The sequence below is a fragment of the Triplophysa rosa genome, linkage group LG15, assembly GCF_024868665.1.
Source record: "Triplophysa rosa linkage group LG15, Trosa_1v2, whole genome shotgun sequence".
Taxonomy (NCBI): domain Eukaryota; kingdom Metazoa; phylum Chordata; class Actinopteri; order Cypriniformes; family Nemacheilidae; genus Triplophysa; species Triplophysa rosa.
Genome location: NC_079904.1, coordinates 3277708 through 3297632, shown reverse-complemented (window position 1 = coordinate 3297632; position 19925 = coordinate 3277708). Strand labels below are relative to the sequence as shown.

Below are 19925 nucleotides of genomic sequence, written 5' to 3'. Positions count from 1 at the left end.
TGGTGTAGTGTGAACTATATGTAAATATCTGTCAGCTTGTTTATGGAAGTACTAAACAAAGAATAACAAAACGCAATTTCTATGATCCCGTTTATTTTTCTTAAAAACTAACACTGAATTGCTTACTTATTTATATACATATATTTAAATATATAATTATGCATTCTTTATATTATGTGTATATATATATGTCACGCATATAATGCTGCTTTTGAAATCTTACTACATCTTACAAGGGACCAATAAATCCATTACATTATGCCTTAAAAGGCACCTCTCTAGGTTTTGGAACAGAGCAAAGATGTGCAATTACAGCTCTGGGGAGCTGCAGACCGTTTCTGTCCAAAAAAAAGAGAAAGCGCCAATGTTTCACCCTAACCAAACATTCCCATCCCTTCTCGCACATCTGTTCGGATCCGCGATCTTTCAACGGTGCCGTCGGATAGATTCTGGTGTTCGGACGCAGCACTAACTTTCCCACAGCAGGCTATTAGAGCAGCGCTCGCTGTCAACAGGCGGCCGACGGGAACAAATGGGGCGGAACCGAATGAAAGAAGAGACGTGAAAAAAAGCCGTGCAACGAAAGCTCGGAGGATGAATTAGGGGGGAAATGAATGTTGAAATATGCCCATTGCCCTTGCGCTTTTAACTTTGACCTTTACCCCCCTCGATACTTTTCTCCTCTTCGCCTGACGACCTCGCTCCGGCATTTCCTGCCCCTTTGCGAACATACACCCATGAGGTGTCGACTTGAAGATGTTGAGCATGAGCGCCATGGCATTGAAATGAATTACGGAGGAACCGATGCCTAGAAAATTAATGACAGAAACAAGTGCTGTTAATAATGACTTCGGTCCGCTTCACGCACAAAGCTATCATATGGCTTCATAGTAAAAGAACAGTGTGAGCACTTTTCAAAATATGTCAGTTTTCCTCTTACTAGTTTGGAACAATATGAGTAAATGACAGAATGCCATAAAAAACGTACGTGCACGTTAGGGTGTCAACTCTTAAGAAGTGTCATTGATGTTACGCTATGTAGCGTTTAAACAAAAAGAGTTTTGCTCTTGGGAATGAAACCGTATTTGACTCACTGTAGGGCTGAGACGTTGGTCGTAACAGGGCTGACGGGGTGGGCTGCAGCAGAATACTGGCACTCGCCTCAGGTTTATGATCTTATGGCCAGATGTTTATGTTCCATAGGCTGGAGTGGAAAGCTGCCATGACATCAGCCACAGGACAGCAGGATCCTGGGCCTGGGACAGGAAGTGACTCACAGGAAGTGAGGTGAGGTGAGGCAGGCACAAAGCAATCCATCTCTTCTGCACACACACACACACACACGGGTAAATTCATCACGACCACATGTAACATAAGAGGCAGTCAAATACAACAGTTTTAAAAGCTTAGGCTCCTTTTACATAAAAAGACAATTGAGCAAAAAAGTCAATTTAATGATTCACGCACCCTTGTGTCATTTCCAAGCTGTTTGACTTTCTGTCTTTCTGACACAAAAGAAGATATTCTGAAGAATGTTGTAGACTTCCATTGTATGGATACAAAACCACCAAGTCATTTCTCAAAATATTTTCTTGTGTTCCACAGAAGAAAGAGTCACATACTGGTTCTGAATGACATGAGAGTGAATACATGATGAAAGAATTGTTATTTTTGGGTGAACTATCCCTTTAATGGATAACACAAGACAACACAAGTCAGAAAATAATATCTTGCTCTTTTTCAATAGTGAAAATGCATGATGCTAAACGGCTATAAATAAGGTTTAGCTTGCTTTAGGATGGACTGGAAGTTGAACCCGGGTCCTTAAGCATTATCTTACGCTAAATCATAAGTATTTCACAAGATCGCTATAAAATGTACGATTATTAGAAAAACATAATCAATAATAAAGCCCGACCCCTTAACCTAAAAAAGCACATAAACATAAAAATGACCAAAAACAGATAACGTGTGTTTATTGCTTTAAATGACAGATTATATGATTTTGAGATGCCACCTTTTCACTTATAATATGATAAATACTCAAATTAATGACACTTTTATTGACACTACGTTTTATTATTTTGCACCAAAATACAGCAAATTGGCTTCCTTAACATCGATTTTAATCTTTGACATGACCTTACTCAAGGTCAATAAATCAAGGTAGTATTTTCACAGAATGTTTCGTAGGATGTTTACGTGAAAACAGTAAATCGCAAAAAAATGACTTGAGCGGGTTTTCACGTGATAATATCGCAAAGCGTGCCAGGACCACCACCGGTGACCCTTTAAAATAATTTAAAAAGTGCATGGCGTTCCCGGTTGCAAGCAGAAAAAAACAATGATCCCCTCAATGGGATTAAAACATGCGGTCACCATCTTTGCTTGTAAACATGGAATTTACAGCTCAAGTTATTCATTTTCATTCCACAGCTGGACGTTGGTCCACATGACGTCCGAGCTCGAAGCGTCATTCTAATTGGTTGGTATGGCATGACATTACTCATTCTCTGAAGTATAGTGCAGAATTAAGTTTAAGCTGATCTACTCTGACCGGTGCCATGAATCAAACTGGGCTGGGATGCCTCGAGTCCCTGACCAGCACTGCCTGGTGCTTCATATGAAGCCTGTTACGCTAATGGGAAACGTGTGAGAAGAGAATTAGCGCCATACCACCCAGGGAAGCGACCCATCCTTTTACCCCACGCACCCCCCCCCCACAAGCTCCGAGGCCTTACAGCTGGCTGCTACCCCGTTTTAATCCATTCTAAGCAGCAGGTTCAAAACTAAGCTTTGCAGCTAGGCCACCAACAGCGAGGTGTGTGTGTTCGTAGCCGGCCTTTTTCAACACAAACCGGCCTGATTACACTGAGTATACACTAAACGCATTCACTTTTCGGAGAGAGTCAACATGACATTGATACAGTCCTTGAACGTAACTCATTTAGAGGCAAAAACGGAGCAGATGTATGCGAAAAAAGTCTTCAAAAACATTTTTCAGCATTATAGCGGGATTGTATATCAGCCGCTCCATATGTACGGCAGAGGAGCGAATCAGCTGGGCCTGGAAATGAAGCTGAATGCAAAGTGAAAGATCAATGCCATCTGCTGCTTGGATTTCAGGATACAAACATCTGTAAAAGATGACTGAGGAGTGATTGAAGATCTACAGTTATATAAAACATCTTGTCATCCCTCAAGATTTAGCATGTGCAGGTAAATGATTCATGTAAATAGGAAATGTAAATGATAAATGATTCTTAGGAAAAATGTCTGATATGAAGAGAAGACTTAAAGAGATATTTACCCCCCAAAAAAGTATTTCATCATTTATTCTTTTGTTTGATTGGACCCCATTGACTTCCATTGTGTGAACACAAAATACATTTCTCAAGATATCTTCTTTTGTGTTCCACGGGAGGGAAAAAAGAGTCATACATATTTTGAATAACATGAGGTTGAATAAATGATGAAACATTTTTTTTGGGGGGGGGGTAAATATCTCTTTTAAGTCTTATCTTCATATCGAATATTTTTCCTAAGAAAAACCATCAGAAATCTCACAAATGTCTCCATTAGAGCTGAGCTCAATCAAAAGTCAAAATGATTGACGATCAAACATTTCTCATCACATCAGATTATTTGACCTCTACAATACATTCATGTACACCTCCATGCTCTTCACGGACTTGACCAATTGTCTCATTTGTTCCTATTTGAGTTTTTCCTGAGCAATTTTGGGAGAAACTTAATGTGATACTTAAATGAAACACAACTGAGACCTTGTGAGCTATGAAAGCAACTTCTAAGCAACTCTGGCTTGTGCTGAATTTCATTTTAACGTTCCGGTTTTTATAACTGTGTCTGAACAAAACGATTTTACGGCCCTAAGATAAACTTCATTTTCTTGATTCGAGCGATCCCTTTGATTTTGGAACGAAAACCTGGCCTTCACGCATGAAGAACGTGTCCATTACTTAAGCCATCTGAGCCGGGCCTTACCTAAACGTGCACTTGAGTGCACACATCACCAAAATTCTTGTGAAGATAGAGAACAGATAGACCACCAACTGTGTTTAGCACTGCGCTACAGCTGCCCTTCAGAAACAAACACCCCGAATATCTCCTCCGACCATCTGTTTACATGCTTGCTCACTGGAGCAAACTGAAACATCCTCCACGCCAAGCTTTTATGAGAAACATCAAAATGCTTTCATACACCCAGTCGCTGCGCTGCCATGGTTACCGTCAGCCAATAAATGTCAAGATAAATGACCAAAGTTTACTACCGAGTCTCTGGGGAACGTGAGAGACGTGGTTTAGGATGAGGGAAAAGTGGCCCGTGTCTCATCAACAAATGTCCAAGGTATGAGTCCTAGCGTACTGGCACCGAATCAGAGCACACAGCGGATTTGACATGAGGGCATGAGAGCATTCTGACTCACTCGGTCTGAGGCACCTGTTCTGTGGGTGTATGTGTTTATGTGTTTGCTTGTGGCTTTGTGTGTTGGCGCACGCAGCAAAATGACTCGACTCTATTCTGGGTGGATGCTATGGAGATCAGGGAGCACAACAAATGGGGTGTGGGTCTGGGGAGATAAAATACAACATTGGGCTTGTTAACACACAATAAACAAATGACTTCTTTTCACTACTCGAATACTTTGCCTAAGCCATATTACAGAAACGTCGTCATGGTTTATTCATCGCCATGTCGTTCAAAACCTGTATACACAGAAGATATTTTGAGAAATGTCTCGGTGGTTTTGTGTCGGTACAACGGAAGTCAACGGGGGTCAATGTTGTTCGGTCACCAGCGTTCTTCGAAATATCTTCTTTTGTGTTCTGCAGAAGAAAGAAAGTCATACAGGTTTGGCATGACATGAGAATTTTCATTTTTGGGTGTATAGCAAGGAACATTTCTGGATTGTTTTAATGCACATCTATGGAAGTCATTTATCATCCAGAAGTTCGAAATTAAACACCACGTCGCTTTTAGAAAAGCACTAACACATCTCTCCTCATCAAACCACATGATTTATTTCATGTTTGTAGCACAAACAATGTGGGACGTGTTATACACCGAAGTTTAGTATTTAGCTTGAGGCTTTTTTCATGTCCCCAGCCCTAAATTTGTGTGACGCTCGCTTTAGCAAACACCACTAACTATAAGGGTTTCTGAAGGAAAACACAGGTGGCAGCGAAATTTTCCGATGACACTTCGGGTCAGCTTTACCAAAGCAAGAGACGTGGCTCTCGTCCACCGGCGGCCTGTAGGAACGAATCCGTTTCAAAGATTTTGTGCCGCTTCAACTGGTCGATGTGCAAATAATCTGCTTTTCCAGGAGCAGAAGTGGAAAAAATCACAAACAAACACGAGGCTTCATAAATACAACTGAGTCATTTCCTAACATTTAGCTGGCGTGCTCTTCACGTACAGACATGGGACCTCTATTCCGTCTCCCTTTCCACAAACTGAACCCCCCCCACCACCTCCAGCACGCACACACAATAAAATCTAATAATGTAATAGAATAATGTGTTCTTTAAAGGAACTTGAAAATTAGAGCCATCATTTCTGGGTTTGTCGGTCACTCTGGAAAAGTAATTTCTCGACGATTCTTTCCTGCCGCACCATCATGTGGATGCGTGGCTTTTTCATGTGTTTTGAACTCCGCCACAGACGCTCGGTTTCCAAGTGTGCTGGACGTCATTTCACGGACGCTTCTCAGAAAGGCGTGCTGAACCTCCCCTCAAATTAGGGAGCCGCTGTGGCATAACAAAGGCTTTCCGATCGGCCGCAGACCCGGTCCGAACTTCAGCGTCCGTCTGGCACATGGCCAGCAGTCGTATTCCACCTCGCTCGGGTTCCCCTCATCAAAGGTGCACGCTGCATAGTTTCCAAATGCCGACCGCCAGAAATCTGGAAATCGGATTCTGATGCCGTACGAATCTGGTCAGAGGAACTACAGATACTTTCGGTGTGGTTTGCACTGAGTGAGACCAATCAAATTACTGTTCCCTGCCAAAGTGAATCCCTCCCAACCAATGGCCATGCAGAGTGATGCTTGGAAGGCCATATGGTTGCATTTCTCAACCCTGTTTGAAGCTTTAAAAAGAAAATTGGGCAACCTGACTGTTCTGTTTGAATTGGAGTCACTAAGGTGTGTCTTCAGTGGATATCGTCATTGCAAAATGGCATTTAACTAATGTGGAACCCGAGTTCACGCTGTACTTTTTAGCTAGTTCCTTTGTTGGCTGCATCATTTTATTTTGTGCAATATTATTACGCAAGTAATCGGATTTCATGCATTAGAATGCCTTCAATGCAAATGACCCACATTATTCCTGTTGTCCTTTTATAAAAAACATTTAGAAATGTAACGTTAAAATAAATATGCTTCATACACTTTACGATAAGGTTTTATTTATTAAAATAATAAAAAAATGCACTGGCTAACATGAACGCAATGAACAATATAATTATTTTTACAGCATTTATTGATCTTTGTTAATGTTGGATGATACAAATGCAGTTGTTCAATGGTAATTCATTTGTGCATCTACTAATGTTAACAGACACATCTTTTTATAAAAAGAAACATATTAAAGGTGAACTGAACTAGGCTTGTTTATTGTTTTATACTGTTGAATGAGGTCTACTTATGACGTTCGCGTGGTTTTTACATTCGAAAACATCAAAATCAATAAGTAATAGGCAGGGCTGGACTGGGAAGAAAAATCGGCCCTGGCATTTTTAGGCCCGCATCGGCCCTCCACCGAATCTGTCGACGGGGGGAGGGTGCATGCATACGTGTCTTTTGCATTCGCGTTGCGCGCATTCGCATTTATAATACGTCCGTCTAAGCGGCCAACGCCTCCGTTACGGCCCCATATGTTAGCGGCAAACGCGTCCGATATGGCCCCATACGTTAGCGGCCACTGTCTCCGCTCCTGCCCCATACGTTAGTGGCCGGTACGCCAGATGTCCAGTCCGCCCCTGGTAATAGGCTATTTTCTACCTGGGTTTTGAGGCCGTCTCGCCAAACGCTCTGTTTAAATGGGTGTGCCGCATTGAAGACTTGGAAGTAAACGCCCACTGCTATGATTGGATAGCAGTTTGCGTAGTAAACTTAGTTGGAGCCTTCTGTGAATTTGGTTAGACACGTAACGTTAGGTTACACATTATCAGGACATATCAAGCGATCCCTAACAAAGCAATAGTGACGCATAGTACAAATATGTTTTACTCACATAAGATTGCTGCACCATTCCTATCGTATCCACTATTGACTACACAGCACTGCTTTTTAATTTTAGTCTCTCCGCAAATCCAGCGCCTTGTTCACAAAGGAATCCATGGTGAAATGACGCAAACAAATGCTCAATGTTTCACCCACGTGAGCAGAACGTACATAAAAATAAACTTCAACCACGCATTCCTAATATCAGAATTCAAAGGAAGCAACTGTGTTCTTCCACAACCAGGCGCTGCACAATGTTGCATGTTTGTTGCTTGGTCGCTCTAAATAAAAATAACAGTGAAACAAGTCCTCACTTTTGCACATATGACACGGGGCTAACCGCCCTCAAGAGCCCTTCGCTAAAGTGACAGGGTTGCCAGATCTTCACAGAAAAAGTAAGCAAAAACAAACCTTAAAATGCAAATTGTTCATATATTTTATAAGAAATAAATTCTTGAAATCTGCAACAGACCATTTATTAAGACCTAAGTGCTGAGGGTTTTGGATCTAAGACCAAACGACAAGCCTAAAAGCGCTTGGCAACACAGCAAAAGAGTGCTGTGTGATGGAGCCTTCCGAGCATAAACACAACACATCGCATATCAGCAGTTTAGTTTAAACTTACAGACAAAACAAATCTTTAGCCGGAAAATATGCCGCTATGGTTACCAGTTTGCCGATCATCACAAATGCGGGAGTGTGTACAGTACTATGTGTGGCTAAAGTCATTCGCGAACCAGTGGACGGGGCTAGAGAAGTAGTCGTTGATATTTTTCTGTGGATTTTTCTGTGTTCAACCTGTCATAGATAGGTGCATTCCAGGACCTGGCGTTTGCTGGGCCTGGTGTCAATAACAGTTGTAATTTCAGTAACAAGGGCGTTTTCAGTTCTGACACTTACAGGATGTTCGCTTGAATAGATTCCCTCTTATACAACAAAATCTCGGGTTAAAATTGTGGTTTTAATTCATGGCTCCTTTAAAAAATGTTGAAATTAACATTAACTAAGAATAATAAATGCTTTAGGTGTATTTTTTATAATTGTGACCCTGGATCACAAAACCAGTCTTAAGTAGCACGGGAACGTTTTTAGTAAAAGCCAAAAATACATTGTATGGATCAAAATGATCGATTTTTCTTTTATGCCAAAAATCATTAGGATATTAAGTAAAGATCATGTTCCATGAAGATATTTTGTAAATTTCTTACCTTAAATATGTAAAAACTTTATTTTTGTGAGTGGATGGCCTGCCACAGTGCCCCTGATTAACAACTTCAAAGGCAATTTTCTCAATATTTTGATTTTTTTGCACTCTCAGATTCCTGAGTTTTAAACGGTTGTATCTCGCCCAGATATTGTCCTATTCTAACAACTCATATATCTATCGAAAGCATATTTATTCATTTTACAGATTATGTAAAAATCTCAATTTCGAAAAATTGACACATAAGACTGGTTTTGTTGTCCAGGGTCACAATTGTCCAGTGATGGTGTGTTCAAGTTACAGTAGTCTCCCTATGAAGTTTTTACAAGACAAGTTGCACATTCAAGCGATTGTAAACGGGAAAGAATGACCCACTGAACAGTTTTATTCCTCATTCTGTTAATGTCAAATACTGTTATATTTTAAACTCTACTGTGCCTAAATAAAGAGATAAAAAAAGAACGTATGGGTGTGTTATGCGAATGATCAGCGTTTTTAAAACCAAAGTACCGCGAGACCGATTGGAGAGCAGACAGCTCCTCGCTCTCGCGATACTTTAATGTCATACGCCGATCTGTTTGCGTAATCTATCGTGTTGGCGTTTAAATGCGCTCCTACCGTAAATACGATCATTCCAACATGACTTAAACGCTCTTCACTTATATGTGGCTGTCATACTGCAACTCATTTTATACGATCACACTTTATCAAACATGATATAACGTTAAAATAATTTAATCAATTCCAAACATTGATAATACTCACTGGTGTTTGTTGTTTTCCCACCAGACTGATGTCACTCCCTGAAGCATGATGTCATCAAGGACTTTTATCATTTAAAGAGATACTACAAAAGACTAACAGGATGATATTAGGAACGTTGCTAATTTAAATATTTCCAAGAAAATATGTTTTAAAGTGCAGTAAATACATTTGGAATAAATTACTTCAAAAGTGCATAGCACCTTGACATATTAATAATGATAACATTTACTGAAACCAAAATAATATTTTTTTTTAATTTCCCTATATTGACTTAATCGTAATGTTTTAATTATGATAACATCTGGTCAAACCAAAGTGATACACTTACATTCATTTATTTTGACTTAATTGTAATATTTTTATAAAAATCTATTATTGTCATCATTAAAAGTGTGAGCATAATATGACTTAAAAGACTGTAAAGTATAAATGACCTACCAGCTGAAGTACAGCCAACTATTTGGCAAATCTATCAACTGAAATGTTTTACGGCTGTCTTTTGGAGCTGTCTGAGGTGACCCTGACCTTGCTATAGTCTCCCTCTGATCTCTTGGGTAATAAAAGAGTCAAAGGTTCATGACTTGTAAGCTGATAGAGCAGTAGAAGCAGAGAAAATGTGTGCTGAATGTGAAACATGGCAGTCGAGTTGTATTGGCGTACAACTCAATTAAAGCTTTATGGGCTCTTTAAAGACAAACCATTAAACCGAACACTCCCTGAGAAAGTTCCCCACTCAACGACAGCACTGGATGCAGGAAGTAAGCTTTTACTGTTGCATGAAATGTAATTTTCATTAAAAGCATTCATTCTGTGCGTGTTTTTTTAAGGCAAACAGTTTCTTCTGGGACTGCATGAAAAGCTGCTGAATGGAAACCACAAAGGCTGTCGAGTTTTCCACACCAACGCTGTGGTTTGATTAATACAATGACAGACAAACACAAAATGAAATAGAAAGCTTTTTTTGTAAAAAAAACAAACAAATAAACACATAACTGTGCTAAATTCAAATATGATCCTGACAGACTTTAGATTAATTAATGCTACTATATGTATGTTTAAAATCTTTACTTACTAGTGTAAAACAGTCACAGAATGACATCTGACCTATTCTACTGTTGGTCTTTACAAGTTTTATATTTTCCATATGCATTCATGCATGTTGTGACTGATAACTAAGTTCGATAACTATATTAAAAACTCTACTGTCTGTCTCATAATATACGGTGACTGTTGCCACTTGGAGGCCATTCACTTTTAAGTGCCCCAGACATTATCCCAAGGGTGATGGTGTCAAAAATGCTAATGACTAGTAATGCTGTTGAGCTCCTCAGCATGCAGACCCTTATATCCTTTTTTGCTGCATTTTGAGATACTACACAACATGCTTATTTATGACATGGCACCAATGTCCAATTCACTTCATTATTAACATTAATAAGAATGACATCCAGATATAACAGTGACGGAAAGCAAGCAGAAATAAAAAAATCCAAATTTCTAGCACCTAGATTTTTGAAGTGAGCTTCATCATCCATGGTTTATTTTTTGGTTTCAAATAATGTATTCCCAGATGCACTGAAAGAAGATCACATATTTTTCATGATAAATACACATCATTTACAAATAAAGTGGTTATGCAATAAATACATCATAAAAATCTTAGCATTATTATACTTCATGTGCTATTGCACTTTTTTTTAAATGTACATGGGACCAAAAAACGTCTTCGAAACCACTGGAAAAGCAAGCACTCTCATTAAAATATTTATTTTCCCATTTCTTTCGGTCAACATAAATATATTCATATATATTTTTCTTCCTCCAAAATAGCTCTTTGAAAGTATAAATAAAAGTCTTCATTGGGGAGATTCGGTTCTCATCTGCACCCGCAGCCCTCCACCACCATGTCCTGGTAGTTTTTCAAAATGACTTTCTCATACTCGTCCAGGTAGAGCAGAGATATGGGGCTGAGTTCCGTCGGTACGCAGCAGGCTCGGGGGATGTTGGAATTGACCGAGTTCACCAGCGTCTGGACGATGGCGTGATTGGTGGAGTTGAGGTGGTCCGACAGCGGAAAGGGGCACTCGCCGTGGCAATAGAAAGCGTGGTAGCCAGGCGGCGCCACGATCCACTCGTTCCAGCCCACGTCACTAAAGTCCACGTAGAGGGCATGCCGCCTGCAGTTCGTGCGCGGGTGCTGTTTCCGACGCTGCTTCGGCCTTTGCCGCGCCTGCCGCTTCTCCCTGTTCGAATGCAGGACGGCGGTGCCCTGACCGTCGTGGCTGTAGGTCACCAGCAGGGGCCGGGCCTGCGCCCACGAGTCCTCGTCGCCGTGAAGGGATCTGCTCACCCTCACGTGCCTCCTCCGCACCTCCTCTCCTGCCTCCGAATCCCCCGGATGGAGCACCTCCACCAGAAGCCCGTGGTTGTGCCGGGAGTCGCCCGCCCAGTGCCCCACGGCGGAGCCCACGTCGAAGCTTTCCCAGCGCGTGTGAGAGTCCTGCACCAGGCGGGTGTCGAGAAGTCTAGTAATGGGTTCTTTGGAGGGCTCCAGGGCTGGCCTGAACACCTCGTAAATGTTAATTCGGTGGAAGCCCCCCGCCGTGCTGCTGCTGTTGCCCGGGGAGGTGTCGTCGAGAACCTGGTCCCTGAAAATCCGCAGCTCGGCGGCCGAGATCAGCTCCTCGACGGGAACGGAGGACAGGTTGAAGAAAAACTGCTGCGTTGTTTTTCCCTTCAAGCTGGCCAGTGCTTCCAAAGCCTCTGAAAGAAGACAGAGTCGCACCGTTAGAAACATGTCACATGCAAATTTATCCAAAACAAAAGAATACTGTTCACTTGAAGCCCAGCTGGCTGCAAAGAGGTGAATCCGAGCTTAACGTGCTTAGCTTTCACACTTCAGGCTGAAACCTGACATTTTTGTGACTTTGAATAGGATTTTCCACTCAGCGTTTTCTTGTCTGGTCTGAGTGAGAGATTATACGGTAGAACCAGGTGTTAAAACGCCTCGGAAATGAAAGGCTAGCAACGCCAGGCTGTTTGTGCGGCCGTAGAGTGACAGCATTCTCTTGTTTCCAAAGTCTTTATTCAATAAAGGTTGCAATCAGCGTTGGAACGGCTACTCCTACAACTCAATGCCTCAAAAATAAAACCTTCTTAGAGCAAAGAGCTCTCTTAATCTCTTTTGAAAAGAGACGTTTTGGAAATTCCATTCCCAATAATCCAACCTATCTGCTTCATAATCACAAAGAGCCTGTGGAAGATAAGCGTGCTTTATTTGATGTGGGAAAGCCCGGCGCTCTCTTTCCCTCTTTCCGTGAGCCTTTCTTCACCTTTCCTTTCATTCCCTCGGTCGATCCATCTTCAGGGGGAGTGACTGTAAACATGCTCGGGCTTGTCTAACGCAGTCAGCCACGGTTATGAGTGTATTGACATTCCTAATTTCTGTTTTTATGTTACGCCAAAATAAGGAGGACAGCTAGCTGCCCGTATATCATGACTAAGCATCACTCGACACTTCTGACTATGGCACTGACACCAAATCAAAGTAAACAGGCCTCTATTTGATAGAAAAGTGTAAGGACTTTAAAATCATTACGTAATATTAACATATCCTCGGCAAGGGATGTAATAAAAATTCAGGTGTTTTAAAACCGAATTAGTAAAGAGTAAAACCTGAGGCACAGGAGGTGCTAAATTACTACAGACGGCATGAGCAAACATGGGTGTAAATGAAGAAAGGCTTAATTTGTTCGTCTCAATGAAAACATCGCAAGCCCTGTTTGCAGTGTGTTAGATCAACCGCTGGTCGTCATCTTCTCAGATCTGTGCCATTTGCAGGACCGCCCCCCCAAAAAACACTTGTGTAAGGATCCCTCCCCCTAAAATCACTCTTTGCCACAAAACAGCTTGCTGGCGTGCATACTCCTATTATCGTGAACTGAAACCACACTACAAACCTCCCGACAAATTAAAATGTTTTCTATATTAAAGTGCATCTCAGTGGTACAGTTTAAGGTGACCTTCAGAAAGAGTTTTCCATGAGCTGGGCAAGTCATTTTCACAGGCACAATTTATCCAGAGCAAGAGAGGGCATGTTGCTTGAATCATTTAAATCTGATAACACACCCAACAGAGACTTAATTGACATGGCACCTGATCACACTTGGTCTGTTTGGATTTCATTAGAAAAAATCTGGTTCTAGCTAATGTAAATCTGACCATTTAACAAGGCCACCCACAATCCTAGACTGTCTTAAGTAGTTTGGCTAGAATTACTTGGGTATGAGATAAAGACCTGAGCAAAGCTGAACACACAGACAGAGCATATCAATGTCTTCAACTTCCAGAAGGCCAATAAACTTTTGCGCAAATACCATCTTGGAGGTTTGTTACTGTAATCTGCAGATTCTTGGTAAATAACTAGCGCGTGAACGCATCTCGTCTGGAAAACTACTGAGAGCGCACAAACACTATCCATTACTTTGAGTGAAGTATGTCGTGTTTTTTGCTTTAATAATAGTGAGAGCTGTTTGCGAAATGTCAATAGTTTCCCAGTAGTTGCATCACATCATTCTCCGAAAATTATAGAACGTCTAGAGTTTGAAGAGCGCGCTTAGAAAAAAAGATATACTTAATTCAATTGTCAAATGTAAATGCGTAAACAAAAAAAGCGGGAATCTAAACATACTGCACACGATTCGCAGGTGAAAAATGAACCCTCACCTTCGTGATGAAAGCTCCGGATCGTGTTTGCTCTGCTCGCCGCCCGTTCTGCGTGCTTCCCCATTGCGCTCCTCGGGCGCCGGGTTTGCGGGTCATCGCTCTCGGAGTGCATGTAATACAGGTCCAGCATGTACTGGGGCACCACGGCCAATTTGCTCGGCGTGGGTCTCCGCTTCAATCCGAACATATTGAGCAGGCGAAGTTCGAACTCGTTAAGGAAGTTCGTGTTGGTGCGCTCCGGCGCGTGTCTCCCCGGATCACCGTATTTCCGTCGGTCGATCTCGGGAATGAGTCCAGCGGCACCTCCCAGTAACACCTGACCGAGCAACAGCACCGTGAAAGCGCGGACCACGGCGACCATGATCAGTCAGTTCCTGTAAACAGGGAACACGAATTAGTCCTATCATTACCAGCACTGCTCATTCTCAAACTTGCCTGTTACCCAAAGCGACTTACGGTACACTTCGTATTGTATAGAGATATATTCCCCCCTGGAGCGACCTTGGGTTAAGTGTCTTGTTCAGGGGCACAATGGTTCATGGATCATACCTAGACAGGTTCGAAGCTTCAAGCACTGTTTTAGGGGGGAAGGTGAAACGTCCCTGTTGTTTGCTTAATAGGGATGAACTATAGCGTTATAGCGTTTAGTCCCAAGAACACTTTTGAGTGAGTAAACTTGCGCGCAACAAACTCAGAACTTTGACCACCACTAAAACGCGTGGAAAAATCCCCGCGCGCATTCAATTAGTGGCTGCATCAAACCACATACATATCCAGATCTTTTGGGGGTGTTTTAACTGACTTTTTCACTTTAGGACGATTACCAAAAAAGTTACAAAATAATATCTCCGCCCTAGGGCTACAATAAAAGATTGATCTGCAGATACTGCGGATGTCAGACAAACGGGATGAAACAGGAAAGGGGGAATCAAAAGAAATCGAAAGAAGGGAGTCAAGAAGACAGCAGACATGGAGTCTGCAATTAAAGGGAGATAAGAGAGCAGCGCGTCTGGGTGGGGGTGCAACGCAAGGCATGAAAGGAAAGTCTTCAAAAGGTCTACGGCAAGACATTTTGGTGAGGGAGAGGGCGACTTGTGAGGCTACAGGTGGGAGATCTTACGCAAAACAACTCGGGCAACAAAGACGACAAAGAGATCGGATGATAAGGAAGCAGCGAGAAGTGTTTTCTAGAAAATGATTTACGCCAGATCTTAAGATGCACAGCCTATATATGTATAAGTCACACATACATGTTATAGAATACATTAGGCAAGATAAACGGAGAATAACATTTGTTTTTAAAACAGTCGCCCTATTTCACACCTAATGACAAATAAATACACGTGAAGCGTTACCGAAGGAGGAAGCGCTGTGCCCGGTCTTCGTTCTCCCCGTCTCCTAAATTCCTCATGAATTCGTGTTTTAATCCACAAGCGATTTTTATCCCACGACAGAGAGTCGCCGCAACTCTGGTTGCCTCATCTCGTTCATACTTGTGCTCTTCAAATCAGAATAAACTTTAACAAAATGCGCAAACGTTTAGGTCAACAACGACGACAATCCCGAATGCAAAATATCAGTGGGTCCCGGATTTGTCATTTTTTAGGGTTGTGCTGATCAGCTGGAGAGGTTTTGCAGTTGTGGAGTCGCTATATGCGCTGGCTCTTTGGAAGCGTCATCTCCGAGCGCGTCGCGCGCCGCGTCTGTGCGATTGATTGGAGGGCTGAGCTCTCTGTGCGCGAGCCTTTTTGTTGTGCGGTGATGTCACGGTGCCTGTCATCATCATTCAAGTCCACTCAAACGCGCCGCGTTTTCTCCATTCAGACTTGTTCACATTAGAACTTTTTAATGGTCGTTGGGCATTACAGTTTACGTATAGCTCAACGTAGCTCAAGAGCATTGCGTTTGATTCTCAGGAAACACATATTGATCAAATTCTAGCACAAGTCTATTCCACATCTATCTATTTATCTATCTATCTAAAGTTCACGAGATCAAGGCGGGAATTACAATTAGGTCTCGAGCAGACACGATTCTGCAGAAGTGTTACTTCGCGATTTGTATAACAATGTCCCGCGTGTCTTTTGTGTATCGATTGATGTGGGGTTAAAAGGTTTCTATAACGCAACTGCCTGTTTGTTTGCGTAAGTATGCTGCGTTTTTTCTCTTTAAACCACAGGTAACTTTATTATATAAAGTCTATGCCTCTTGAAGTATATTAATTTTTAGCCACAACAGGACGGTGAGATGTGTGATATCTGAAGATATGGGCTGAGTATGGTAAAGGTTATCCAACCTTGAAATATACTTTATAACTAGGCTAATACATATTTTTTGAACTGGCTATTACTTATTTTGTGCACTTCTGGGTTGAACAGGATAACTGAATACATTTAATCAGCAATGGCAGGTTAGTTCACTTTTAAACCCCCTAGTCTGGGGGAGCAGGCCATCACATTTGCAAATTCTTTGTTAATGAGTATAATCCAGTTGTAAAACAAGAATTAATCCAGCCATTAACACATGCTGATCAATGATAAGCGAGGATTTACCTTACTGACAAATGGCCAATGGTGTTACACATCTTCGGCTGAAGGTTACTGTAATATGCTAGGCATCAGACGTCACCGGTGGATTAAATAGTATGATGCACATATAAACATGTGACGGTATAGAGGACCACATAAACGTATCTCCGGATGTCAGCGAAGAAACCATTACTATTACACAGCGCGTATGTAGAAGGAATCCGCATATGAAAACCTCGTACTGGTTACAGGTATTCATTTCAATTATGTGTTGATGGCAAGTTTGTTTTGACAAAAGCAACTGGGCCATTGAGTTGGGAGAGACAGCAGTAGATTTAACCCCATTGAGATCAAAAGATATCTTTGTGTGCTCCCAAGACAATAACATCTTATGAGGGATAATCCCTGGATCATCCACTTAGCAATTAAAATACGCTGACGCATTCCATTCCTGATACTGGTCTCTACCAGTCCCAGCCAGTAAAAGTGTGTACGGCACGCAGATCAGATCGTCACTTGTTTAGAGACCTCCAATGCAACCTATTAAGATCCCTAACATAAAACTAAAACACTATTATTGAGGTGCGAGGTTATTTTTGCGTTACTGTTTTTTCTTTTCTGTTGTTCGTATTTGCCGCTCCCCTAACATTCACCTTGTTGACTAAACATCAGGTCATGAACATAGCGCTCTAAGCTTTCCATTGGCCAAAGGTGCTTTAGATTCAGGGATAACACTTCACAATGCATGTTAAGTAGCCTTAATTACTCAAAACAAGAGGACTGCGCGGAGTGAAAAGAATGTTTATCTTTGCCTTATTGTCTAGCAGTGTGGGCCGAACCTATCCCAGTAGATTGTGTCCACATGATCTGCTGGTGTTTGTGCTTGAATTTTACCCGACTGCCCCATTAAAAAACCTAAAGTCATTATCCAATGAATTGATTGTTGATCTAATTACGCTCTGATTGGATAAAATGTTATCTTTTTCAATTCTATCCCATTATTTGCTCCAAGTTATCTCTTTTCGATCTCGGAGGGGGGAAATTCTGGTCTGATGCTTTTAACTGAGTATAAACTCATGGGTCCCATTAAAATGGCAAATAAAGTATTGACCTGTATGAATCATTCTGCGTTTGGCCGCTTGCAGAATCTTTGATCCTTACCTGACCATTTCTTAGATGAGACCTTCAAGGTCATTTCTATGTTTAGAGCTGCGTGCTGCAGATTAGATTATTGCGTCGGATCGGCCTGACTGAATTTATGGATGCCGAAGTAACCCCGAAGGTCCCCATAACTCTGTTTAATGTATGCATGTTGCCACCTAAAGTTTTTAGTTAATCATAAAATAAAAATTCGGTCATCATTTGCCTGAATGACTTTGTTCTGCAGAACACGAAAGACGATTTTTTTGAAGAACTTTGGTAACCGTACAACATTGACTATCTTGGACTTGCACTGAATGGACACAAAGGCACAGAGACATTTCTCAAAATATCTTCTTTTGTGTTCCACAGAAGAAAGATTCATAAACAGGGTTATAATCATATGAGGGTGAATAAATGACGACAGAATTTTTATATTTGGGTGAACTGTCTCTTTAACAGGTTACAGCTTATAAGTACAGTACATCACTGCCTATCTGAATAGCATATTTTTTGTAATAATTGGAATATATAGTGAGAATGCACACTGTAGACTTATTTGTCAACCAAATTTCTTTCAATTCGTGTTTTTTAAGAAAAAGAAACATATATATTGCAACAAACTATTTTTATATGAAAAAATGTCATAAAAGCACAAATCAAGCCTGCAATCTAGCGCTATGTGTTTATAGACCTTAGTGTGAATGTGAACAGAAAGCCAAGGCAATTTAAGCTTGGCAACCCAAAACTCAGAACAACAGTAAAAGAATGTTGGTTTCCTGTAACCGTCACAGCTATTTCAATAGGCACAACGCTGCACGCAGAACGAAATATTCAGCTTGTATTCAGCCCACAAATCCTTTTGACTCCATCCCAAACCTCCATGAGCGCAGAACACGGGTTTTGTCAGTCATCTGTCTGCATGGCTGAATCAAGCAGCATGTTATTGAGCAGTCCGGCTAACCGATGAAGAGCGGCCATCATTAAGGAGCATCAAAGTGCCAGAGCTTCTCTCTCGTGTCCTGCAACAGAGCCGAGTGCAGATTCTGTCATCGCCTACATTCCATGGGTCTGTCTGGGAAAAGACACGGAGAGGACTCGGCCGATTGTGCCCCTTACATCGCGCTAACAGTTGTTTGGCAGAACGCTAGACATTCCTCTGGTCATTGGGCAAGCTTGTCTTCAGTTCCCTTAAACCCTGACCCAGACCACCCCCTTGAGCATTAACAGTGATAGTTCTCACAAAAAGGCTGTATTGCTGAATTTACATAATATATGTTTCTAACATTTATATTCTTGTATTTCTTAATATAATGTAGGCCTACTGGTTTCTTAAAAGGATAGTTCGCCTAAAAATAACAATTCTGTCATCATTTCTTCACCGTCATGACTCGTTTTTTCTCTGGAACACAAAGATATTTTGAGAAATGTCTCAGAGGTTTTGTCTCCATACAATGTAAATCAATGGGGTTCAATGTTGTTCGGTTACCAACATTCTCTAAAATATCTTCTTTTGTGTTCTGCAGAAGGGAGAGTCCAACCTGATCTCACGGGAATTCGTAACTATTTTACGAGGTAGCGTTTTCGTATGAATTCGTACGCTGAAAAAAACGTACGTTTTTATTCGTACAAAAAAAAGCAATACTGAAGCCCCACCCCTAACCCTAATGTTACTGGCACGAAAGCAAATCGCATTAAAATGTACAAATGAGATCGTACGAATTCATAAGGATTATCCAAAATTATCCACACCGTGAAATAGTTACGTTTTTGCAGTGAGATTGTGTTGGAATACAAAACAAAATCAAGATTTACAAAAAATACACTTAAAGTAAATATGTGCACATCATACGGACACTCTTGACGGCACGTAGACACATTTTAAGGATAAAATCAACGACATTGTTATACAAGAGGCCCATTGTGCTTTGGAAAGTTGAAGTGTTGGTTTATGTACAAGGCGTGTATATATACTGTAAAAAAATGCAACGCTGTGCAAAATTCATAATACAGGTAAAACAGCTATTTTTACTTTTTTAATGGACTATATGAAGAAGAATGACCAGTGATAAGAAAAGAATACTGAAGTGGGCTAGTGGCAGTCTGAGGATAGCAATAAAGTCCAAGCAAATTATTAAACCGCTACTGGTTAAGCACAGGTGTACACAAGTTCCCTTCCAAGAAAAGTTACTACGTTGAAATGTTTTACAGAATGCAGGAGTCCATTTCGTAGTAAGAAGGTTTTCCTACAGCTCTTTACATTTGGACCTATACAGCACTTTTTGAAACATATAGGATTTGATGACTGAACCCTTT

At 41.3% G+C, this 19925-nt stretch overlaps 1 protein-coding gene and 1 long non-coding RNA gene across 2 annotated transcripts; both read right to left on the bottom strand.

Moving 5' to 3' along the window:
* LOC130566315 (uncharacterized) lies at positions 1 to 9264 on the bottom strand. Its single transcript, XR_008964451.1, has 3 exons — positions 9217 to 9264; positions 1095 to 1322; positions 1 to 808 (listed from the first exon to the last, which is right to left on the bottom strand). It is a non-coding gene; the product is annotated as an uncharacterized LOC130566315 (long non-coding RNA).
* A 1443-nt stretch (positions 9265 to 10707) lies between these two features.
* On the bottom strand, positions 10708 to 15651 carry bmp2b (bone morphogenetic protein 2b). The gene is made up of 3 exons (XM_057353864.1): positions 15297 to 15651; positions 13942 to 14315; positions 10708 to 11979 (listed from the first exon to the last, which is right to left on the bottom strand). The coding sequence occupies exons 2-3, from the start codon at positions 14300 to 14302 to the stop codon at positions 11093 to 11095; spliced, it is 1248 nt and encodes a 415-aa protein (XP_057209847.1). The 5' UTR covers positions 14303 to 14315; positions 15297 to 15651; the 3' UTR covers positions 10708 to 11092.
* Positions 15652 to 19925: the final 4274 nt, after the last annotated feature.